This window comes from Mastigoproctus giganteus, chromosome 2, assembly GCF_048544385.1.
Source record: "Mastigoproctus giganteus isolate SK-2022 chromosome 2, ASM4854438v1, whole genome shotgun sequence".
NCBI lineage: Eukaryota > Metazoa > Arthropoda > Arachnida > Uropygi > Thelyphonidae > Mastigoproctus > Mastigoproctus giganteus.
In genome coordinates, this window is record NC_143576.1 from 211,220,493 (window position 1) to 211,243,585 (window position 23,093).

Genomic DNA, 23,093 nt, shown 5'->3' on the forward strand with positions numbered 1-23,093 from the left:
CACCAACTCTTAAACTACCTAGAAACCTTCCGTCTGATCAACGATCGCCAGTATGGATTCCGTCAGTGTCGATCCACTGGTGATATTCTGGCTTATGTTACCCATTTATGGACTAATTCAATGGAAAGGTTCGGTGAAACACAAGTAGTTGCTCTTGACATCTCAAAGGCTTTCGATCGTGTTTGGCATAAAGGTCTTCTAAACAAGCTTCCATCTTATGGTTTGCCAACTGTTTTTAGTAATTGGTTATCCAGTCAGTTTTCTCTCTGATCGCTCACTGAGGATGATGGTAGATGGCTCTCTGTCTTCTAACTTCTCCACTAATGCCGGTGTCCCCCAAGGTTCAGTTCTTTCCCCCACTCTTTTCCTCTTGTATATTAATGACCTTCTTCCATAGTTTTGCCGATGATAGCACATTGCATTCCACTTTCCATTTTGAGAAACCTTGCCCTGTTCAATCAGTTTCAACTTTTCGAATATCCGCTACCAATTCCTTAAATGCCAATCTCCAGGTAATTCTCCAGTGGGGCAAAGAGAACTTAGTTGATTTCAATCTTTCTAAAACTCAGTCTTGTCTTATATCTCGCAAAAAGGGTTCTTCTGCTCCTATGCTTATCTTTGGTGACACTCCAATTTCTAGACAAGTTGACATATCTCTTTTGGGGATTACCCTGACTTCTAATCTCTCTTGGCAACATCACATTACAAATATTGCTTCCTCTGCATCTAACAAACTTTTTCTCTTTTGTTCTCGGTGTTACTTTTCTTCAAAACAGCTGTTCACACTGTACAAATTGCAAATCCACCCTACCATGGAATATTGCTCCCACATCTGGGGTGTTACCCCCAAAACCTCTCTCAGGCTTCTAGATTCCATTCAGAAGAGGGCAGTTAGGTTAATTAATGACTCATCTCTAACAGAGTCTCTCCACTTGCTGGGGCGCCTCCGTAGCCAGGTGGGAAGGAACAGCAGTGCGTAGCACACACTTCTTGATTAGACCGGGGTTCGAGCCCGTCACCACCAAATACGGAGGATGCGGAAAGGTCATTCAGGGAATGACCACCGCATATCCCGGAGCAATATGGCCTTAGTTGCTAATGCTCCTAAAAACCAAGTAACAAACAAATAACATCCACTTGCTGTCTCATAGATGTATTGTTTCTCCTGCATGCCTTTTCTACAGATACTTCCATGCGCAGTGTTCTATTGAATTGGCTTCTATAATTCCTAATCTCTCTCTTTCAAAACAGTCTGAACATGTGTTGCCACCAGTCAATATCCATTTACTGTCCAACTTCAAACTCACAGAACCAACTTTTCATCCTCCTCATTTATTCATTCAACTGCCATTTTCTGGAACAACCTTCCTTCATATGTCTTTCCTGAAAATTACAGTCTACAGAAGTTCAAGTCTAATATCAACAAATATCTTCTCTCGTCTTCTCAACCTCCAACCCAAGCACAGTACTAAGTACTATAAGTTCTAATACCTCTTGTGTTTAAAAAAAAAAAATCTTCCACAAATTCTTGCACTGGAATAATTTCACTTTTTTTAAAAGTATTGTGCTTTTTGTATTATAGACCCTTATATACTGGTGTGCAAAACTTAAGGACCAACACTATTTCTAAAGGTTACAACCACAAAATCTTTACTTAAGGTACTCTTTACTGTTGAGAGTAGATTCAGTCTCAGCAGCAATTCTGGACGTCAGCTAATCTGGCGAGAGGGTGGCACACATTATCACTCCGAAAACATCACTGAAAAGGATTGATGTGGCGGTTGAGGTGTTCTCGTCTGGGGAGTCGTCATCTTGGATGGACATACACAACTCCAGATACTGGAAGGCGGTACTGTAACAGGTACACGTTACTGTACTGAGGTAATCCTTCCCCATGTGCGTCTCTTCCAAGGTGCCACTGGCACCCGAATTCATGTTTATGGGTGATAATGCCACACCCCATCACAGTGCAGCTGTTGATATGCTTTTGGAAAGTGAGGTATAAGATATAAAGAGATGTGCCATAATGTAAGATGTCATTTAGATTGTTATCAATTCTTTTTAAAAGTTTATATCAAAATTAAACAGACTTTTTTTTTTTTTTTTTTCCACTTTGAAAGAAAAAACGACTTTTTTAACTTCCAAGAAAAGAAAAAAAAAACGCATCAATAAAAATGACTGGCTAAAGGTGTAGACTACTTCTTTTGGAAAGTTAGTAACTTAACTTTGTCATTCTGAAAAATCTCAGATTGTTTTTGACAACCTTCAGTCAGACTGGCAATGATCCCGCAGTTAACACGCATAACCAGAAGTAAGGAGGTTGTGGGTGTGAACCCATATACTGCCAAAAAAATTACACAGCCCATAGTGAACTGAAGCACCAAGCATGTGGCTACCCTTAACAATAATTAATTCAATATGTACGCAATGACAACAAACATGCAAACTCTTCTGGCCTCAGCTGCATTGAGAATAAATGAAAATTTATTTATGCATTTAAAGGAATGTAGGATATCAATTACAAAAATATGTAAAACTATCAGGATAACAGAAGAATAACTCAGATTATTCAGCTGGCAGGGGTTTATTATCAATGTTAACTAGAAATTACACAAAGTTAACCAATAATAATGCTCACACACAGATTCAGTATCCTCAATAAGTATATCTATCCAAGATGTATTGGGACACTAAATGAAAAGATATCTGGTTAGTAAAAAGAATTTTAATATCAAGCATAAACTTTTAACGACATGGTGTGCAGGTATATCAGGAAATGGAAATGTAGAAAAATAATGGGCATTCTATTTATTAACTACATAAAAACCATAATAATTATACCTTGAAAAAAGATGCCCCATTCTTTCGCCCCTTCTGATGTAATCTTGAACCTACACACACACAATTAAGACACTCACGAAGATCAGTTGCCAAACAGATGTCTAATCCTACAACATTGAAATCCCTTTTCTCTTCCTCACCTCCCCTTAAGTCAAACTATAATTCGCCCCAGGAGACCGAAACCAGAGTTTTGATTCAAAAATTCTCAGTTTGAGAGTACAGCATAGAACATATAAATATAATTAAGTTAAACCACTGTCTTGGTATGTGAGACTGATGATGTCACAAAGACATTATTATATGAATATAAGTATTCATAGCTATCTATTTACTTAAGTTTAATTTAATTTTATTAAATTTTAATCTTATTAACTAAATTATTAAGTGGTTTTAAAAAAAATTTAAACTACTAAAATTTTATGTCTTTCTTTTAACTGGTATTTTCATCTATTTATTATGTGACTTCTGGATTAATGTTGGAAATACATGTTGGAAAATGATGTACAGTTTGGCATGCTGCACTTTTTTCCTGTCAACATTAGAAGACATCCCAGCTCTGAATAGAGAATCTGCCTTCTCCAGTTCCATTTACAAATGGCAGCATCACTCAGAAACTGCAGTAAATTGAAGAAAAGAACAGCAAAGTAATGGACCAAGATTCTTGTGATATCATCTAAAAGCATCAATCCAGACAACTGAACTTTTTCTTCAGCAAATTCACCTTATGTCACCAATAAAGTTTGTTACATTTATCTCTGTATGATGGATTAGTTTAATCATTAAAATATCTTAAGTTTTTCTTCATTAATTTTAAACTGTTAATTCTAGCTGGAGGAGATACTGGCAAAGACTTTGTGCACAATATTTTTAACATATTTTTATTGCCACTGACAATAAACCCTAGCAACTATGTACTCTTCAAGTTATTCTTTTACTTGGATTTTTTTTACCTAGCACTTTTCTCTACTAAAGTACTAAGACAAGCAATTTTTTTAAAGTTGTTAAAATAACAAAAATGTTTGATGTAAACAAGCTATAAAATAATTCATGCAAACAATGTATTAAATAATTTATGCAAACAATGTATTAAATAATTTATGTGGACAGCATATTAAATAATAGTATCATTTACCTTTGTTGCCTTCATATTCTGCCTCATCTCTATATGAAGGAAAATTTTTGACTATAAGTTCCAAAAGTTTTATTGCACTGTTGTCACATTTAGTAATGCAATTTACAAAGGAGCCATTGAATTTCTAAAAGAAAAAAAAAACTGATTAAAAACATGAAGATGAATTAAGAATGTTTTAACTTTACAGGTCATGTAAAGTATAAAGCATAATAGCTGGACTTCAGTAAAGCTTTTGATAAAGCTGTTCCTCATGGAAAGCTGCTTTACATAAACTGGAAAAAGTTAGATACTGGTAAGGTCCTATGCTGAATCACAGGCTGACTAAAAGATAGGAGACAGGAGTTGTCATAGCCAGTCTTAAGTGCAGAGCAGAGTAAAAGGATTCTGCAAAGCCTGGAGTTGGATCTCCTCTTAATTAAAATTTTTAATTAAGAGGAGATGAAGGTAAAGAAAGCCAACATGAGAACGACGAAAAACATCGGATAACTTACGCAGAAAATTAATTTCCCAATATGGCACTCTAGTGCTGCTCGCTCGGTAAACAGACGGTAGGTGTTATCAGTCTGGAGCAAAGTCGAGAACGATATATTGATTGACAAGTAGGCATGGCAAACGATGTGCTGATTGGTGCGCGAACACAACACAACACACAATAACATCGGTTTAGTATCACTTTAGTAGCACTCAAAGCACTAATGGTAACTTACCCTAATGAACGCTTTCCATAATGGTGAAAAAAAGGTCAGGTTACCTCCACTTGAATCCCATGGGAGCTTGAACTCCTCCTGAAGTGGAGGGGGGGATAACCTAACCTTTTTTCTTTAGAATCATGGGTGGACTAGCACATAAACTGTTCAGTAACAAAATATTAATTTTTTATTACTGTACTTTTATTTTTAAAGACACTCATGGGGATACACACACGTATCGTAACGTCAATCAACACCTCAATAGCTATTCACTATATATATAAATATACATATATATAAAAATATAAAGAATCTTTCTTTTCCTATTATTTCCTAACCTAAAATTTAAGGTTAGGTCACAAAATATAAGGAAACCTTTTCTATTATTTCCTAACCTACCATTTAAGTTCAGGTTACAAAATATAACGAAAAATAAAGAAACCTTTTCCTTTTTTCGTAACCAAACCTAAATCAACAATATAGTAAAAACACTCACGAACTCCAAAAATCTGCTTTTAATAATGAGAAAAAAACATAATGAAGAACATAAAAATGAACAGAACAAAACTTTTATTTAGTTTTCACAAAAATATCAACCAACGTTTTATTTTCATTACAAATTTCTTCCATCTTTAAAAGATTCATCGCTACTATTACCTGTTTACCGTTCATCACAAAACTATTATGCACCATTATTTACTCATAAATACACATTATAATGCCAACCAATGACTACACAGTAGCTTGTTGTCTGTCGCTCCCACCACCAATCATTTCATTGTTTGCCACGCCTACCTATCAATCAATATATCCTTCTCGATTTCGGCTCCAGGCCGATAACACCTACCGTCTGTTTACCGAGTGAGCAGTGCTAGAGTTCGGTGTTGGGAAACTAATTTTCCGCATAAGTTATCCGACGTTTCTCGTCGTTCTCATGTTGGCTTTCTTTACCTTAGCCAAATTTTCATAAATGATACCGATGAAGTTTATCCAAGGGAAGCAGTCCACTAATGATTTAAAGGTGGGAAGGATGGTTAATAATCAATGCTAGGATAGGCTGCTTTAAAAAGACTTGGTTCGGCTGCATATATGGTCCAAAATATGGAAACTAAAATTAAATGCTTCTAAATATAAGGTTATGCAATTGAAGAACAGAAATCCTGGAGTCATGTATAAGTTAGAGGAAAAGGAACTAAAAGTGGTTCAAGACAAAAAAGACCTACGTGTTTTTCAATTCACAGTAAGATTCAATGTGACATGAAATTTTCCGTGCAGTTTAAACAGGTAGATAAGAAGAAATATGTTGTCACGGATTTATAGGATTAGTGTTATCCTTCTCCCTTTGCTAGTAAGGAGAAAAATATCATTATTCTTCTATACAAAGCAATGGTTACCCCACATTTGGAATATTGTATTCAGGTCAGAAGACCACACCAAAAAAAAGCAACTGAACTTCCAGAGAAGGTTCAAAGAAGTGCAAACAGATTAGTGATGAGTGCAGAATGATGCACATATGAAAGATGGCTTAGAAAGTGTGGACTGCAAAGTTTTAGAACTAAATATCTAAAGGAAAATCTGAATGGGATGTATAAGGCACTGAATGGACTGAATGGGTTTAGTAAAATGAATGAGAAGGTCTGCTCTTCCTGACAGGTGAGACAAGAAGCAGAGGGCACAAATATAAAATCTTAGAAAATAATAGAAGATTAAATCTCATGAAGTTCACTTATAGGCAGAAGATTATCAAAAATTGGAATAAGTTGCCTCCCAAAATGGCAGGCAGAGGCAGTAAGCATGACTAAGTTCAAACAGAATTGGATGGTTATCTTGTAAGTATGGGAATATCAAGAATATTCTGTTTTTATTTTATTTATTTTTTGGAAGATGAAGAATAAATCTGCTTCCTTGCCTCATTTAGCCTTACTAATACTGATATCATTAATAAATTCAGAAACAGTAAGTGCCCAACGCTGGATCCTGTGGCTTCCCACTCATAACACTAGTCCATGAAGAGCATTGGCCATTTATAACTGACTCCTACACTCATCAACCACTTTGTCCATAGTAGTAACTTGGACAAAGTGGTTGATCAGTGTAGGAGTCAGTAAGTAACCCATAATACCATATTGCTTAAATTTATATAACAATATTAAGTTACCTCTCCTGGACTGGAAATTGCATACTAGCAATATGCTAAGTTGGATCAAATTTCTTAACCAATTGGATTGACTGTTACTCATTCCTGCATGTCAGAAAATGTACAAGGATATACAAGAATATGCAGGAACTAATTGTCAATGACCATAATGTCATAAAGTGGATAATGTTCAAAAGAATAAGTGGGTGCTTCAGTTCAACAGGATGAGGGAATACTACAGCAGACTTAAAGTATTTCTCTGTTATTGAAGAGAGACAGCTGTACGAAGTGGAATACAAATACAATGTGGAAAGTGTTTAAGGAATTTATGCTGGAAGCCATTAACACATTCATTCCAGTAGGGAAACACTGCAAAAGAAAGTTGTGAAAATGGATAAGAAAGCTAAAAGATTTAACTGATATAAATAAAAAAAAGCATGAAAATCCCATTTCACACTTCCACTCGCTCTAAAATTTTGTCCAGTTCTTCCACAATGACAGATGGAAGTTTGTTCCAACAATCAACTACCTGCTGGCCAAAGGCAAATTTCCGCATATCTATTCTACAACTGTCTTTCCTCAATTTGAATTTATGCCCCCTCAGTTTCATAATCTGAGCAAGAGGAAGAATCCCATCAGCATCGAGACTGCTCATTGTTGATTGGTTTAAATGGAAGTTTATTGGCACAATCGAGACAGCTCAATGAGTTAGAATAGATGTGTGGAAATTTGCCTTTAGCCAGTGGGAAGTCGTTGTGGAAGCTGATAGCTTAAATAAATAAATAAAAAGTAAATTAGACAAACCTCTTTCTAATACTAAGAAGAGAGTAAATCAGATAGGCCCTCTTTTGATATATAAAAAAAAAGAAAAAAATCAAATTGGACCCATGGAGCCAGATCCACTTTGATAACAGAATTCTAAAAGGATCACAGCATGAGGTTGTAAAACTATTGGTTACAAGAAACATCAACATTACATTTTTTTTTTTTTTATGTGAACCTCAAACACAAGAGGTATTAGAACCTATAGTACTTAGTACCGTGTTTGGGTTGGAGGTTGGGAAGACGAAAGAAGATATTTGTTGACATTGGACTTGAACTTCTGTAGATTGTAATTTTCAGGAAATACGTATGAAAGAAGGTTGTTCCAGAAAACGGCAGTTGAATGAATAAATGAGGAAGATGAAAAGTTGGTTCTGTGGGTTTGAAGTTGGACAGTAAATGGATGTTGGCTGGTGGCAGCATGTGTTCGGACTGTTTTGAAAGAGAGAGCGGGAATTATTTGTAATGTGCTTATGCCAAGAGAGATTACAAGTCAGGGTAATCCCCAAAAGAGATATATCATTTTGCCTAGAAATCGGAGTGTCACTAAAGATAAGAATAGGAGAAGAAGAATCCTTTTTGCGAGATATAAGACAAGACTGAGTTTTAGAAGGGTTGAAATCAACTAGGTTCTCTTTGCCCCACTGGAGAATTACCTGAAGATTGGCATTTAAGGAATTGGTAGCAGATTTTCGAGAAGTTGAAGCTGATTGAGCAGGACAAGGTTTCTCAAAATGGAAAGTGGAATGCAATGTGCTATCATCGGCAAAACTATGGATAGGATTTCCAGTCAATGGAAGAAGGTCATTAATATACAAGAGGAAAAGAGTGGGGGAAAGAACTGAACCTTGGGGGACACCGGCATTAGTGGAGAAGTTAGAAGACAGAGAGCCATCTACCATCACCCTCAGTGAGCGATCAGAGAGAAAACTGGATAACCAATTACTAAAAACAGTTGGCAAACCATAAGATGGAAGCTTGTTTAGAAGACCTTTATGCCAAACACGATCGAAAGCCTTTGAGATGTCAAGAGCAACTACTTGTGTTTCACCAAACCTTTCCATTGAATTAGTCCATAAATGGGTAACATAAGCGAGAATATCACCAGTGGATCGACACTGACGGAATCCATACTGGCGATCGTTGATCAGACGGAAGGTTTCTAGGTAGTTTAAGAGTTGGTGGTTAATTGATTTCTCCATTACTTTAGAAAGAGTAGAAGTAATTGCAATGGGACGATAATTGGATGGGAGGGATTTGTCACCCTTTTTAGGAACTGGCTGGATATGAGCAAATTTCCAAGCAGAAGGAAAAACACCTTTGGAATAAGAAAGTGAAAAAGGGCGGCAAAGAATAGGAGTAACTTCAGGAGCACAGGTTTTGAGAACAAGTGGAGAAATACCATCAGGACCTGGAGCTTTCTTAGCATCAAGATTCATCAAAATCCTTCTGATATCCTTTTGACAGAAGACCACAGGAGGCATTGAATGGAGCGTGTTGGGAATGGTGGGAGGTGTTTTACCAAGATCATTAATACATGAGCTGGAAAAAAAATGGGATGCTAGCAGGTCAGCTTTATCCTTGGCTGAAATGACAACAGAACCATTTGGTTCCATGGGCAAAAGTTGCGGCCAATAGCTTTGGCAAGAGACCAGAATGCTCGGCTACCATTAGGGCAAGAAGCAAGTTTTCTACTCTTAGCCTGTTCAAACTCTAGTTTGGACTGATTAATAACTGCTTTACAATTGTTGCGAGCTTCGGTGTAGGCAGAAAATGAAACTGAAGAATTAGAAACAAGCCAATTACGATATGCAACATTCTTCTCTTGAACAGCCTTAGCACATTTATTGGAAAACCACAGTTTAGATAAAGGACGAGATTTTAAAGTGGAGTATGGGATAAAGGATTCCATTCCTGCAAGAATAATTTCACTGACACGATCTGAGCAAACGTTGACATCAGAAGTTTTGAAACAGTAATCCGACCAAGGAAAAGAAGAAAAGAAGTCTCGCAGGTCATCCCATTTTGCATTCTTGTAATGCCAAACAACACGAGGTTGGGAACAGCCATGAGATAAAGGTTCCATTGGAGAAGAGACAATCAGCAAGTTGTGATCTGAAGTGCCTAAAGGACCTCTCACTTCGACCGTGTACTTAGAAGGGTTGTTTGCGAGAAAAAGATCAAGCGTATTGGCTGTATGATTAGGATTGTCCGGTATTCTTGTAGGTAAATGAACAATCTGTGCATACCTAAATTTTAGTATAGCTTTTCATACAGTTCACCATGAGAACTTTTTATACATGTATAAACTGGAGTGAGCTGCAGTTATAGAGATCTTCAGGTAGATCAAAGGCTGGCTGAAAGACAAAAGCAGAGGACAACCATAAATGGATATTCTTCAGAATGAATTAGCATAGCAAGTGAAATCTCTCAGGAATTGGTGTTATGGCTTCTCTTATTTCTAATCCACACTAATGACACTGTTGGGGGGGGGGGTACAGAGGAAGCTGTAAAAATTTACTGAAATTTGAGGGCTCATAAGGTAGTTAGCGTTAGCATTAGCATTAGCATTAGTAGAGGCATTTGATGCAAGAAAGCAAGCTTATGCAGCATCAGCCAAAAAAAAAAAAAAAAAAAAAATCCACTTCCACTTCACCCCTCTGTTCATTCAAAATACCTGTCCAGCTGAGCCTTAAACTTATTTAGGCTATCAACCTCCACCACAAGGGATGGCAGTCTGTTCCACCAACCAACCACCCGCTGGCTAAAGGCAAATTTCCGCACGTCTATCCTACATCTGTCTTTCCTCAATTTGAATTTATGCCCTCTCAGGTGATTATTCTGAGCTAGAGGAAGAATCCCATCAGCATTGAGCATGCTTAAACCATTCAAGGCTTTATACACCTCTATCAGATCACCTCGTTGGTGCCTAGTCTCTAGACACTGTAATTTGCAAAACTTAAGCCTTTCTTCGTAAGAGCACCCCTTTGTTTCATTCACTAATCTTGTTGCCCTTCTCTGTACTCGTTCCAGCAGCTCTACATCCTTCTTGAAATGAGGCCTCCAGACCTGTATACAGTACTCTAGGTGTGGCCTGACCATTGCCTTATACAATGGAATAATCACCTCCTTAACCCTGCTGGAAAAATTCCTGTATATCATTGACAATACTCCATGAGCTACTCTTGCAGCCCGTCTGCACTGCTCAGAGAACTTCATATCTGCCTGCACAATCACCCCCAAGTCCCTTTCATTCTCTACCACTGTCAGTGTAGTACCACAGAGTTGATACGTTGCTCTGGGGTTGCTGTTTCCCATGTGTAGTACTTTACATTTGTCAATGTTAAACTTCATTTGCCACCTCTCAGCCCATCTGCTCAACCTTTCCAGATCCTGTTGCAGCAGCATAGTGTCAGTAGTGTCCTTGACAACCCTGCCAACCTTTGTATCATCTGCAAACTTGGACATTAAGCTTGATATACCATCATCAATATCATTTATAAATACAGAAAACAACAATGGACCCAACACTGAGCCCTGAGGGACTCCACTAATAACATCAGTCCACGATGAGCAGTGTCCATTGATTACCACTCTCTGTCTTCTCCCCCTCAACCACCCCTTTATCCATAGCAGCAATTTGCCTCCAATGTCACACTGCTCCAATTTGTGTAGCAGTCTTCCATGTGCAACAGTATCAAAAGCCTTTCTAAGATCCAAGTATATAATATCAAAGTTATTCCCTGAATCCAGCTCTTTTGTGACTGCATCATAGTATCCAATCAAGTTGGTCAGGCAAGACTTCCCCTTAACAAAACCATGCTGTGTCTGAGCTATAACTGAAGTCTTGTCTAAATGATCCTGCAGTGCTTCTTTAACCAGTGCCTCCATTAATTTTCCTGGAACAGAAGTTAAGCTCACAGGTCTATAATTACTTGTTTCAGCCTTTGATCCTCCTTTGTGAATTGGGGTCACATTTGCACATTTCCAGTCCATGGGTACCTCCCCTGAGTCCAAGGAAGCTCTCATAACTATGGCTAAGGGTTTGCTTACTTCCTTTGCTGCCTCCTTTAATATAACTGGATAGATCCCATCCACCCCGGGTGCCTTTCTTGTGTTTATCTTCAACAGTTTCTCCTCCACTTTACTCCCAGTTATTTCAAGATTCTGTAGCTTACTGCTAGAGTTGAATACACCTCTGGCATTCCCCTCACTGAATAACTCCTCATGTGTGAATGTCGATGCAAAATATTCATTTAGTTTGTTAGCTACCTGAGCAGGATCATCAACAGTTGACCCATCAATATCAAGTGGACCAATCTGATTCATCCCCTTCCTTCTAGAGTTTACATAAGTAAAGAACTCTTTGCTGTTTTTCTTTGCATCCCTTGCCAAGGATTTCTCGTAATCTGCCTTCGCCTGCCTAACCTCCTTTGTAACTTGGTTGCATATCAACTTGTATCTATCATAGGCTTCTGTGTCATGTGTTAATTTGTAAGTATCCCATGCATTTTTCTTCTCTGCCATATGCCTCATTAGTTCATCTGACATCCATTTTGGCCTAAACCTTGAACAATATTTCTTAGTTGGTATGTAAAGCCTAGTAGCTTCCAAGATAAGTTCTTTGAATGCTTCCCATTTTGAATTTGCTGTTGGTAACATCATCAGTTGGTCCCACTGTATAGAATTTAAATACTGTCTCAGTCCATCGTAGTCGCCTTTACGGAAGCAATAACCCTTCCCTTTACCCCTAATGGTAGTTACCTCTTTCAGTAAATCCCACTTCAGCACACTGTGATCACTGCCACCTAGTGGTTCATTTCTCTGCAGATTCTTAATGCATGAAGAATCACTGCTGATAATCAAATCAAGAGTATTACTCCCTCTAGTTGCCTCCCGAACATGCTGATGTAGAAAACTATCATCATAATCTAGTTAATAGCCATAATCTCATTACACTGCTTCAAAATTACTTGGACCAGTGAAATATGGTCTGAAAAATGGAAACAAAAATTTAATGCTATTAAATGTAAGATGCTTTAACTGGAGAAGAAGAAACCAAAAAATAAGTTAAAGACTAAGGTAGTCAAAAGAATTTACAGTTATGACACAATCAGATGTGAGGTTCACCATGCAGTGTAAACAGGACATCACACCTCTTGATTGGACCTTTGCAATGAGAGAAAAAGAATATTATCATCATTTCTTTATATATGATTATGGTGAGACCACACTTAAAATATTGTATTCAGGTGTATGGGCTACACCTGAAAAAAAAAAAAAAAAAAAAAAAAAGAACTACTAGGAAGAATTCAAAGAACAGTGATGAGATTTGTCAGGAGCACTAATTATTGTCCTTAGCAGGAATGGCTTAGAATGTGTGGATTTCAAAGGACAAGCTACATTAACCATACTCAAATCTCTTAGGTGGGATTTAAATGTGGTGCATACTGGGGCCCAAGAGTGTTGAGTAAAATGAAGGAGGGAAGCATATTCTTGCTGGTAGGAGAGACAAGAACCAGGGAGATATAAATATAAAATCATAGGGAGTTAAAGAAGGCTGGATCTCATAAAATTTATCCTTTGAGTATCTGTGTAGATAAGTGCAATAAATTAACTCCAAAGTTGACTGAGGCAGTGATTTCAGTAGAGCTCAAGGAAGGACTGAATCATCACTGTTTGTTGAAAGGAAAAGTACGTGAGTGGCAGATTTCTTTTTTAGCAAATTCAAAAACAGTTTACTTGCTTATATCATTTAGCCATTCCAATACTAACACACTCCAGTAAATTATTCAACACCATCTAGATTCAGGCCTGAATTTCCAAATAGGGTAGCAAGTGACATGGACTCATCTTGTCAATGGAATACTTCTTTCCCTTTTTAATAATTGTTGTTTAGCATTAGTAGAGGCATATTATGCAAGAAAGCAAGCTTATGCAGCATCAGCCACAAAAAAAAAAAAAAAACCCGCTCCCATTTCACCCCTCTGTTCGTTCCAAATACCTGTCCAGCTCAGCCTTAAATTTATTTAGGCTATCAACTTCCACAACAAAGGATGGAAGTCTGTTCCACCAATCAGCGTGGTTTTGCAGAGCGCGGTATTTTTTGGCACGAATTAACCGTGCTATGCGAGGTATTCCTGTATTACAGAATTTAAATTTACAATATATTACAGAATTTCAATTTAAATCTGTAAATTTACAAAGTATTACAGAATTTCAATTTAAATCTGTAAATTTACAAAGTATTACAGAAATTAAACTGCACACCAAAACTTTATCTACTAGTGAATAAAATTTAAACAAATATTATGTCTACCAAACCCCTGGTGTTAATTCCTTTGCTGGAGCCACTAAAAATACATTTACTCTTGTTGACTGCCTACAATAGAATCCTATTCACAAAGGGGGGATTCAGCGGGCAAAGTGAGTAATTACAGACATATAGGATTGACCTCTATTCCAGGGAAAATAATAAAGTCGATAGTTAAAGCTGCTTTTTGTTGTAAACTATCAACTAGTCATTTTGACTGATATGGCATTTTTAAGTATAATGGCACTTAACTTTAAAAATAATGATTAAACAAAAAGCATTTAATTAAAGATATCATCATTTTATTAAAAGTAATAAAATTACAACTATGTAGTAACAAAACTCAAAACACTGGAGTAGTTGAAAATTAAAAATGGTCAAAATGACTGGTCTGGCAATTTTAGTACTAAATCAGTAGGTATTTTAAAAGTTTCATGACAGCACTATTTGTACACTAATTTTGGATTTATACTTTACATATCTATTTAGTTTATAATATTAATTTCCCACTATTTGGATGAAGTGATTTGTAGTAATAAAAAAAAAGGCATGTTCTTACATTAGCATAATAATGATGTAGCATAATAATTTCATTGTATTACATTATTTTTATTCACACAGTTTTTTCATGCCTAACACCACAACTTGTCTAAGTATTTAAACTTTTTAGATATAAAAAGATTATGTGATCATGGGATAATATTTGTTTTCATAAAACACATTAATTCTAGGCTGTAATACTTGAATGCAAAAAATCTGATGAACACAAATCAAATTTATTAACCTTCAAGTAATAATACCAAGTATTTAATTCATTATATAAATAATCCTCTATATATACCTCTAACAGCACTTTTCCTGCTTCTTGAAGAACATGATATCTCTCTTTTATCATAGGCATTGGATAAGGAGAATCTGACTTTAATATGGAATGAATCTCATCTTGCGTGATGTTTGCATAATACGAAGGATTACAAATAGGAATGGCATTCTGTTAAAAGAAGAGCATTTATTAAATGATACATGTACACATAATGGGTTTCAATTAGTTAAATAATCATAATTAAAACACAGCAATTGTTTGATATGTACCAATTACACGAACAAAATTGATCATATTTTAATGAAAGGTGTCTATTTAAAAATCAGTGCAATGCATGTAAAATGTGAAATTGGAGCAAGAATCATTTAACAACCTGCTACTAAAACAACAGTGGTGTTCCTGGTATGATGGAGCCCCCCCCTCCCAGTAAAATATCTATTATTATCCATTAATTACCAATTCAAGATTAGTGGCTGTTGCTCTCTCTCTACCTTCCTAACTATATACATAATCTTATTTCATTTGTTTTTGAAGCAATTTATTATTGTTTATTCTGAATTATATGTGGAAAGTGTCTGACAGATTGGGCACCACCAGCCATGCTACTATTTCTGCATTCTGCTTTGTGATTCATTTTTAGTTTCAATATAAGAAAACAAATATGTTGCCTTATGATTGCTCCTATTCCTACAGAAGATAGGTACTCTTCATTTGGTTTAATTATTATATAAAATGGTTCCTTGTCTCAATTATTTTTTATTTATTTATGTTTTAACAAAATATTAATATACGCAAATGTATAATGCCAACTTTTCATGCACTTAACAATTTTATAAACTTCAGAAAGTAAGAGACTAGCAGTCTCACATTTATATTTTATGTTTGTCTTTTCTTTACTTTTTGGTACAATTAATAAAAGTAGTAATAAAGGTTTTATTTTGCTTAAAATAACAACTGTGAAAAATACATTATGAAAATCTTAAATTTTTAATGAACAAAATTACATTTAATAAGTTCATTTCATTAAGCACTAGCATTAGTATACAAAAAAACCAAACAGAAAAACTTTTCTAGAAATAAAAAAGAGTGCATGTGCGCGCGCGCACGCACACACAAAATTTCTTATGTTAGCCAAAGGAGCATGAACATTTATATACACGCAATGATCACTGAATTGTTACCATCCCATCCATAATGGACTGTGCTGCATAGCTTACACAGTATAAAAAGTTGAACCGCTTCCTATGCTAGAGTAGTGGTAATCTGCATCTAGTCATGCAAGTCAAAGTGATGAGGTAGCAATTATGAGATGTACCAAAGATGGTGTTTCAAAAGGACATGATATTGTGGGAGTTCGTGCATTGGGTGCTTCCTTATCAGAAAAGCATGTCTTGTCAATTGCACACAGCCCACTGCAGTTAAGATGTACAAAGAACAATGTCCAAATGTCAAACCACCTCCTGCCAACAGGACTTACACAAGGTGGACGTTCATGGTCAGCGATAGGTGCAGCACATACAGGCTAAATGGTAGGTCACTGTGCAACAGCTGACATATCAATACAATATGGGGAATAGAAGAACAATATCCAAAATGATGATGATGCTTGTTTGTTTGTTATTTGGTTTTTAGGAGTATTAGCAACTAAGGCCATATTGCTCCGGGATATGCGGTGGTCATTCCCTGACCTTTCCGCATCCTCTGTATTTGGTGGTGACAGGCTCGAACCCCGGTCTAATCAAGAAGCGTGTGCTATGCACTGCTGCTCCTTCCCACCAGGGCTATGGAGGCACCTAAATGATGAAGCGCCTAAATGATGGTTGCTGAATGAGAGAACACAGTACCAATGTACTGGACTCTCTCTCTCATTCAGCAGTATAAGCTCATCCAATATGCTCTCAATGCAAGAGGTGTGCCAGATGCTAAGTTAAACTTCTCCAGAAAATAATCAGCTAACTTCTGCTACTTGGCTGTAAGCAGAAGGAACTCATTAATCCATTCATGATCATTACTAAAATGTTTCATAATCTGGAAAACAAAGTCATAAATTACTAGCCTAACAAAAATTACTAGACTATACTTACATACCTTCAAAGCTCTATTTACTGCAGCACAGAGAGACCAGTAACCTGTGTAGGGTTTTCCATTATAAATAATTTCATATTTCTCATCTTCTTTACACCAAAAGGAAAAATTTAATGTGTCAACCAAAAATATCCAGTCTATGGCATTATTATCCACAGTTTTGGGATTTAATTCATGTTTTTTCCATGTTTTGATATCGTATCCTTCTTGCAAAATAGCCTTTTGAATCTGAAATAATGAAACTTTAATAATTAAAAAACTGAAACCAGAATAATGCAATATAACAATATACATATATAAAACCTTCACAATATAGAAATTCTCATTAAAACTTGTAAATGCATGATAGGGCAATTCTAGTTTTAAATTGTGGTAAATAAGTATTAGGAAGGAGCCTCCATAGCTGAGAGGTCAGGAGTGGTCATATAGGTCTGCATACATCAAACAAGTAGTACATTTAGTAAAGCCATGATTCGGAGAGCATTCATTTCCCCCCCTCAGTTCCTCCCCAAGACACAGCACTCCTGCTACTTTGAGCCCTTTGCTTTGCTGCTCTGGTCTGAGGCAGGATTTTTATTCAAATTCAGTTGAATTGAGAATACTACACTAAACTGATATATTAAATGCAATAATAAAACTATGCACTGATTATGCAACAATAATATACAGGGTGATTCACTACCAGTGCGACAAACTTGCAGGAGGTGTAGGGGGCACAAAGACGAATCGGAATCACATAGCATTGCAGGGTCCGAAATGCCTTCGTCATGCGGTAGAGGATGTTGAACGGGAGGTCGCGTGAACAGCGATCCCACTGGAAATCAGCATTTGCGAACCGGTTCCCGAGGCAGTAGGATGGACGGGTATTCAAACGATGAACTGGCTGACACGCACCTCGTGTATGGAGCTGCGGACTGTAACGGGCACGCCGCTCTGCGCTTGTATACCAGGAACGTTTCCCACACAGGCGTGCTCCTCTTTAATCGTATGATGAGAAGGTTACGTGAGACTGGTTGTTTCATGAGAGGTACCATAAATCGAGAACGAATGACGAGGACGCCAGACAATGAGGAGAATGTCCTACGTCTTGCAGAAGGCAATCCGAGTATGAGTACTCGAGCGATAGGCCAACGATTGGGTATTTTCCAATCCACTGTATGGAGGATACTGTCAACAAACCAAATGAGTTCATACCATCTGCAACGTGTCCAATCATTGGAGCCTGCAGATTATCCACTCCGGAGGACTTTTGCTACTTGGAAACAGTTCGCAAATGCTGACTTCCAGCGGGATCGCTGTTCACGCGACCTCCCGTTCAACGTCCTCTACCGCATAACGAAGGCATTTCGGACCCTGCAATGCTATGTGATTCCAATTCATCTTTGTGTCCTCTACACCTCCTGCAAGTTTGTCGCACTGGTAGTGAATCACCCTGTATATTACATTATGAAGATTATGTTATTAAATATATATATTACAATACTATATATATATTATAATATTGAGTTTAAGTTATATGTATTATGTTAACCAGTTTATGCTATATGTATTACACTGTACTGTTACACTTGTAAAGTTATAATTATAATAGATAATAAAATTATCTGTTAACACCGGCCTACATTATTTGAAATTTCCTGATACTTAAAAAGTTAAACTGCCGCCATTACCAATCCACTGCAGGAAGGAAGCCTCCTCAACGATTCATGTTGACAGAAATGAACCATAATCTGCCATGCTGGTCAAGTGCAGGTTGACAGACTGACTGTATTTAGCAGTCAGGGGCTTTACCCCCCCCCCGTCTACTCAAAGAGTAGATGGGGGGGTAAAGGATGTGCTCAAGTGAGATCAAGTAGCAACCCCCCCAAACTATCTCTGAATGAAGAATTGACCCGTAGTTGAAATTATTCTTAAGACCCTTGTTAACAAACTGACAGTACACCCCTGACAAGAAAGGAATTTATTGATTAAATAAACCAACCACTGGATATTAAACTGGTTCCTTACTTTTGACCTTTATAATTAATCTCCATGACATTCTGTGATCCATCTAGACCACAAATATAACAAGTCAATCACAGAATGCCAAAATGTAAAGTAGTCATTTTACTTTATTGCAAAGTAAAGTAAACTTACATTGCATATATATTGTAGAAATATACTGAATATGTAATTGCAGTACTAACTTTTAACATCTGTAACATACATTCTCAAATATCTCAGATTATAGTTAACTTTTCAAAAAAATTTATTATCAAATTAACACATTCACTGCTTCCTTACACAATTATGCAGCATTCTACCCCACTTTTAGAACTTTTACTTCCAATTTGACAGAAGCAAAACCAGATATTTTTGTCAAGCAACCTTCACTGGAGGTTGATTAATTCAGTCATAGTGAGAAGAAAGCCCAAAAATGTCTCTGCCTTTTCCAATCCAAACTGACCCAATCCCTTGGTTTTCAATTCCTGTTCAAAAAAATTCATCGGAAAAAGCAGTAAGAGAAGTGCTAAATCACTATAGGGCAGAACTATAGCGAGTAGCCAATCAAGAACTCAAGGAAATTATCTATAGTCATTTTAAGAATGTTGGATTTGGTTATACATATCATTAAGAACAGTAAATAATTAAAAAAACTACAATTATTAATAAAAATACAATTTTTAATAATACAATTAAAAAAATACAATTATTATTAAAACTAAAATATATAATATTAATTTTAATAATATTCTTTACTATAATTATAGCACCAAATAGCAAATGCACATTGTTTCATCAAAAAAACCTTGATCATTACAAGTTGTCCCTACAGTTATAACTGAGATAGTGTCTTCAATCAACAATTACAAATACTACCATTAGAGTCATGAATTAATTATTCAAAATTATCAGCAGAACTAATATAGTTACATTACAACAAACTTCTCACCAAATCAGCAACTTTCTGTATGCCAAATGAAATGTGAACATCTCTAGCTATTCCTGATATTAATTTTGATGAAGCTCTTGGAGGTAAAAATGCCATCTGTAATTTGTACAACTTTTCTCATTAAATTATCAAAATTAAACATACAGGGTGTCTCAAAAATATTGGAACAAATGTTTAGGGGAGGTAGATAACATCTAAAGGAATGTGAATTGCATAGGAACCCATAATTGGAAACATCACTGTAAGTCGGTACACGGCACTGTTCATCAGTTCGCGAGAGGGAAAATTTCTGGTTTACTCATTCAAGCGGTAGTCGCCGCATGAAGAGCATGCATCAATATACGAACTGTGAGCTGGCAGACATGCACCTAGTGTATGGATTAGCAGAGGGCAATGGACGAGCCACTCAACGAATTTATGGAGAACGCTTCCCAGACAGACATGTACCAGACCACCGTTTGTTTGTGTGTGTGTGCATCAAAATTTGTGCGATTATAGGTCATTTAGAGGTAACAGGAGTAGTGCAGGCAGACCACGTTCGATACAAAATCCTGCCATGGAAGAAAGTGTGTTGAATGCCGTCCAGAATAATCCTACTACCAGCACACGTGCCATTGCCTCTGCCTTAGGAGTGTCTCATTGCAGTGCACAGCGTGTCTGGCACAACGATTCCTTACACCCCTTTCATCTCCAAAGGGTTCAGTTACTGCTCCCCCAAGATCATCCTGCACGTGTGGCTTTTGCGCAGTGGTTTCTCCAAGAAAGTGTTCAAGACTTGAATTTTTCGGCCTATGTTCTGGTCACGGATGAGGCTTATTTCATTTGGGAAGGCTTATTCAATCAGCACAATGCTCATGTGCGGGCTCACGACAACCCACACGGTGTGCGCCCCCATGCGGCACAACATCGCTTCGCAATAAATGTGTGGGCAGGTATGGTCGGTGACTGCTTAGTCAGTCCATACCTGTTACCATCCCACATGAACTCCGCTAAATATCGGATCTTTCTTGAACAAGTTCTACCACTGTTACTTGACGATGTTCCAGCAAATGTGAGATGCAACATTTGGTTTCAACATGACGGGGCGCCTGTCCATTATGGAAGGTATGTTCATTTGAACAGGCATTTTGGGTGTCAATAGATTGGCCGTGGTGGACCCGTTGCCTGGCTCCCATGCTCACCTGATTTATTGAGCCTTGATTTATTTCTGTGGGGGCCCTCAAATCTATCATGTATGAATCGCCTGTGGAGATGGAAATGGATCTCATGGCGAGACTTGTCTGTGCTGCTGCTACTGTCAAAGAAACTCCAGGTGTGTTCGACCGTGTCCGCCAATCCATGCTGCGTCGGTGTCACGCATGCATCACGTCTCATGGTGGAACCTTCGAGCATCTGTTGTAACATCATGAAATAAATCAATCTCGTACTCCATTGTTAATATTATGTCAAATAAATGTTTGCCACTAATTACTGTCTTGTGTCATTTCTGCTTCTTGTGCCTCTGCTACTACTTTCCCGTGACGTTTCTGGTTATGGGTTCCTATGCGATTCACATTCCTTTAGATGTTACCTACCTCCCCTAAACGTTTGTACCAATATTTTTGAGACACCCTGTATATGTAGTATATTACTCATAACAAGCCATTAAAATGATGAGATATATTTGATATAAATATGAATATCTTTACATTTGTTGGACAAAATGTTCTAACTTTTAATTTAGATTACCAGTAACTAATGATTAAAAAAATAGTTATTACTAATATCAAAGAATATTATATTTAAAGGGTAGTAAAGTTGTAGTGTTCATAAATGGTTAGAATTAAAAATAGTGAGGGGCTCACATCTAGTGAGTATGGGTTATTGTTATTTTGGTTTTTAGGAGCATTAGCAGCTAAGGCCATATTGCTAAAGCGATATGCGGTGGTCATTCCCTGACCTTCCCGCATCCTCCATATTTGGTGGTCATGGGCTCGAACCCCAGTCTAATCAAGAAGCTTGTGCTACACACCGCTGCTCCTGCCCCTAGTGAGTATGGGTTTGGCGCACCCAGGGCCCTGAGCTAGATATCACCATTCTTCATTTTTCTCTCTTAGTGATTCCTTTCTACTTCTGACTCTCCCTCCCTCCCTCCCTCCCTCCCTCTCTCTCTCTCTCTCTCTCTCTCTCTCTCTCAGGGTAACTCGGAAATTTTTTTTTGTCTGGTGCAGCTTAAGCCTCAGGTTTGTTGCACCATATGGCTAATAATAATAATAATTAATATTGCATTCTTCTCTAGGATATGGATTAATCAGTCTCAAACCATATTAAATCAGTGAATGTTATTAACTTCTGTCACTTGCACACTCAATTTTAACAAGGATACTCGCATAGCATCTGTGCAATCCCCTTTTTTGTTTTAATATGAAAAAAATTTATTTTAGCTTTTACTGAACTGAAAATGGTGATCAATTAATTATGATTTGCTAAACGCAATTACAAAATTTCGAATAAAAATAAGTGACAAAAACTAATAATAAGGCTCTTATTGCATATTTTTTAGAATTTTCAAGGCCACTGATCCTCCAGACTGAAACCTAGATGCTTGCATGACATCTGGCAGGTGCCACACGAACATCTATATTTTTGTCGCTGGTTGACATTTAGTCAGTGAAATCGAAGCTTTTCAGCAAGATTAGACACTGTTGCAGGCATCTCGCAGTTACCATGTAGGAATGTGAGTTGCCTAGAAGAAATATAGATACATTTCCCCAGGGACTCACATCTGGTGAGTATAGGCTTGGCACACCCCGAGTCCTGAGCTGGATATCATCATTCTTCTCTTTCTTGGTGATTCCTTTCTACTTCTGACTCTTGTTTTCTCTCTCTCAGGGTAATTTAGAAATTTTTTTTTGGCTGGTGCAGCATAAGCCTCTGGCTTCCTTGCACCATATGGCTAATAATAATAATAATTTAATCATCTGGTATCAGTTAAATGCCAGACAAAAATTTACTGTCTTATAATTCATAGTACTGTATATTGAAATGAAGACAAAAATACTGTACAACCAATTAGAGAATACTGGTGGTCAAAGGTATATGGGAGGATTTGATTTCATTTCCAAATTTAAAAATAAAAGCAGAAAAATTTTAAAACGTGGCAGGAGTCAGATGCCATGTCAGCAATGGAAGGTTAATAAAATTACATCATATAAGAAATATTACTTAAAGATCAAGTTAAAGATGATTCTTCACCCCCAGGGGCTCACATCTGGTGAGTATTGGATTGGCATACCCAGGGTCCTTAGCTGGATATCATCATTTTTCTCTTTTTTGATGA

The 23,093-nt window shown here is 37.0% G+C and overlaps 1 protein-coding gene across 1 annotated transcript in view; it reads right to left on the bottom strand.

The window, feature by feature from the left end:
• Positions 1–23,093, bottom strand: part of LOC150090034 (queuosine 5'-phosphate N-glycosylase/hydrolase) — an 80,845-nt gene that overhangs the window by 47,675 nt on the left and 10,077 nt on the right. Inside the window, exons 2-5 of the mRNA XM_090368946.1 lie at positions 19,775–19,870; positions 16,846–17,070; positions 14,776–14,925; positions 3,974–4,097 (exon numbers count right to left, since the gene is read on the bottom strand). Of these exons, the coding sequence (XP_090225072.1) occupies positions 3,974–4,097; positions 14,776–14,925; positions 16,846–17,070; positions 19,775–19,870 (595 nt within the window). The remainder of the gene's footprint in view (positions 1–3,973; positions 4,098–14,775; positions 14,926–16,845; positions 17,071–19,774; positions 19,871–23,093) is intronic.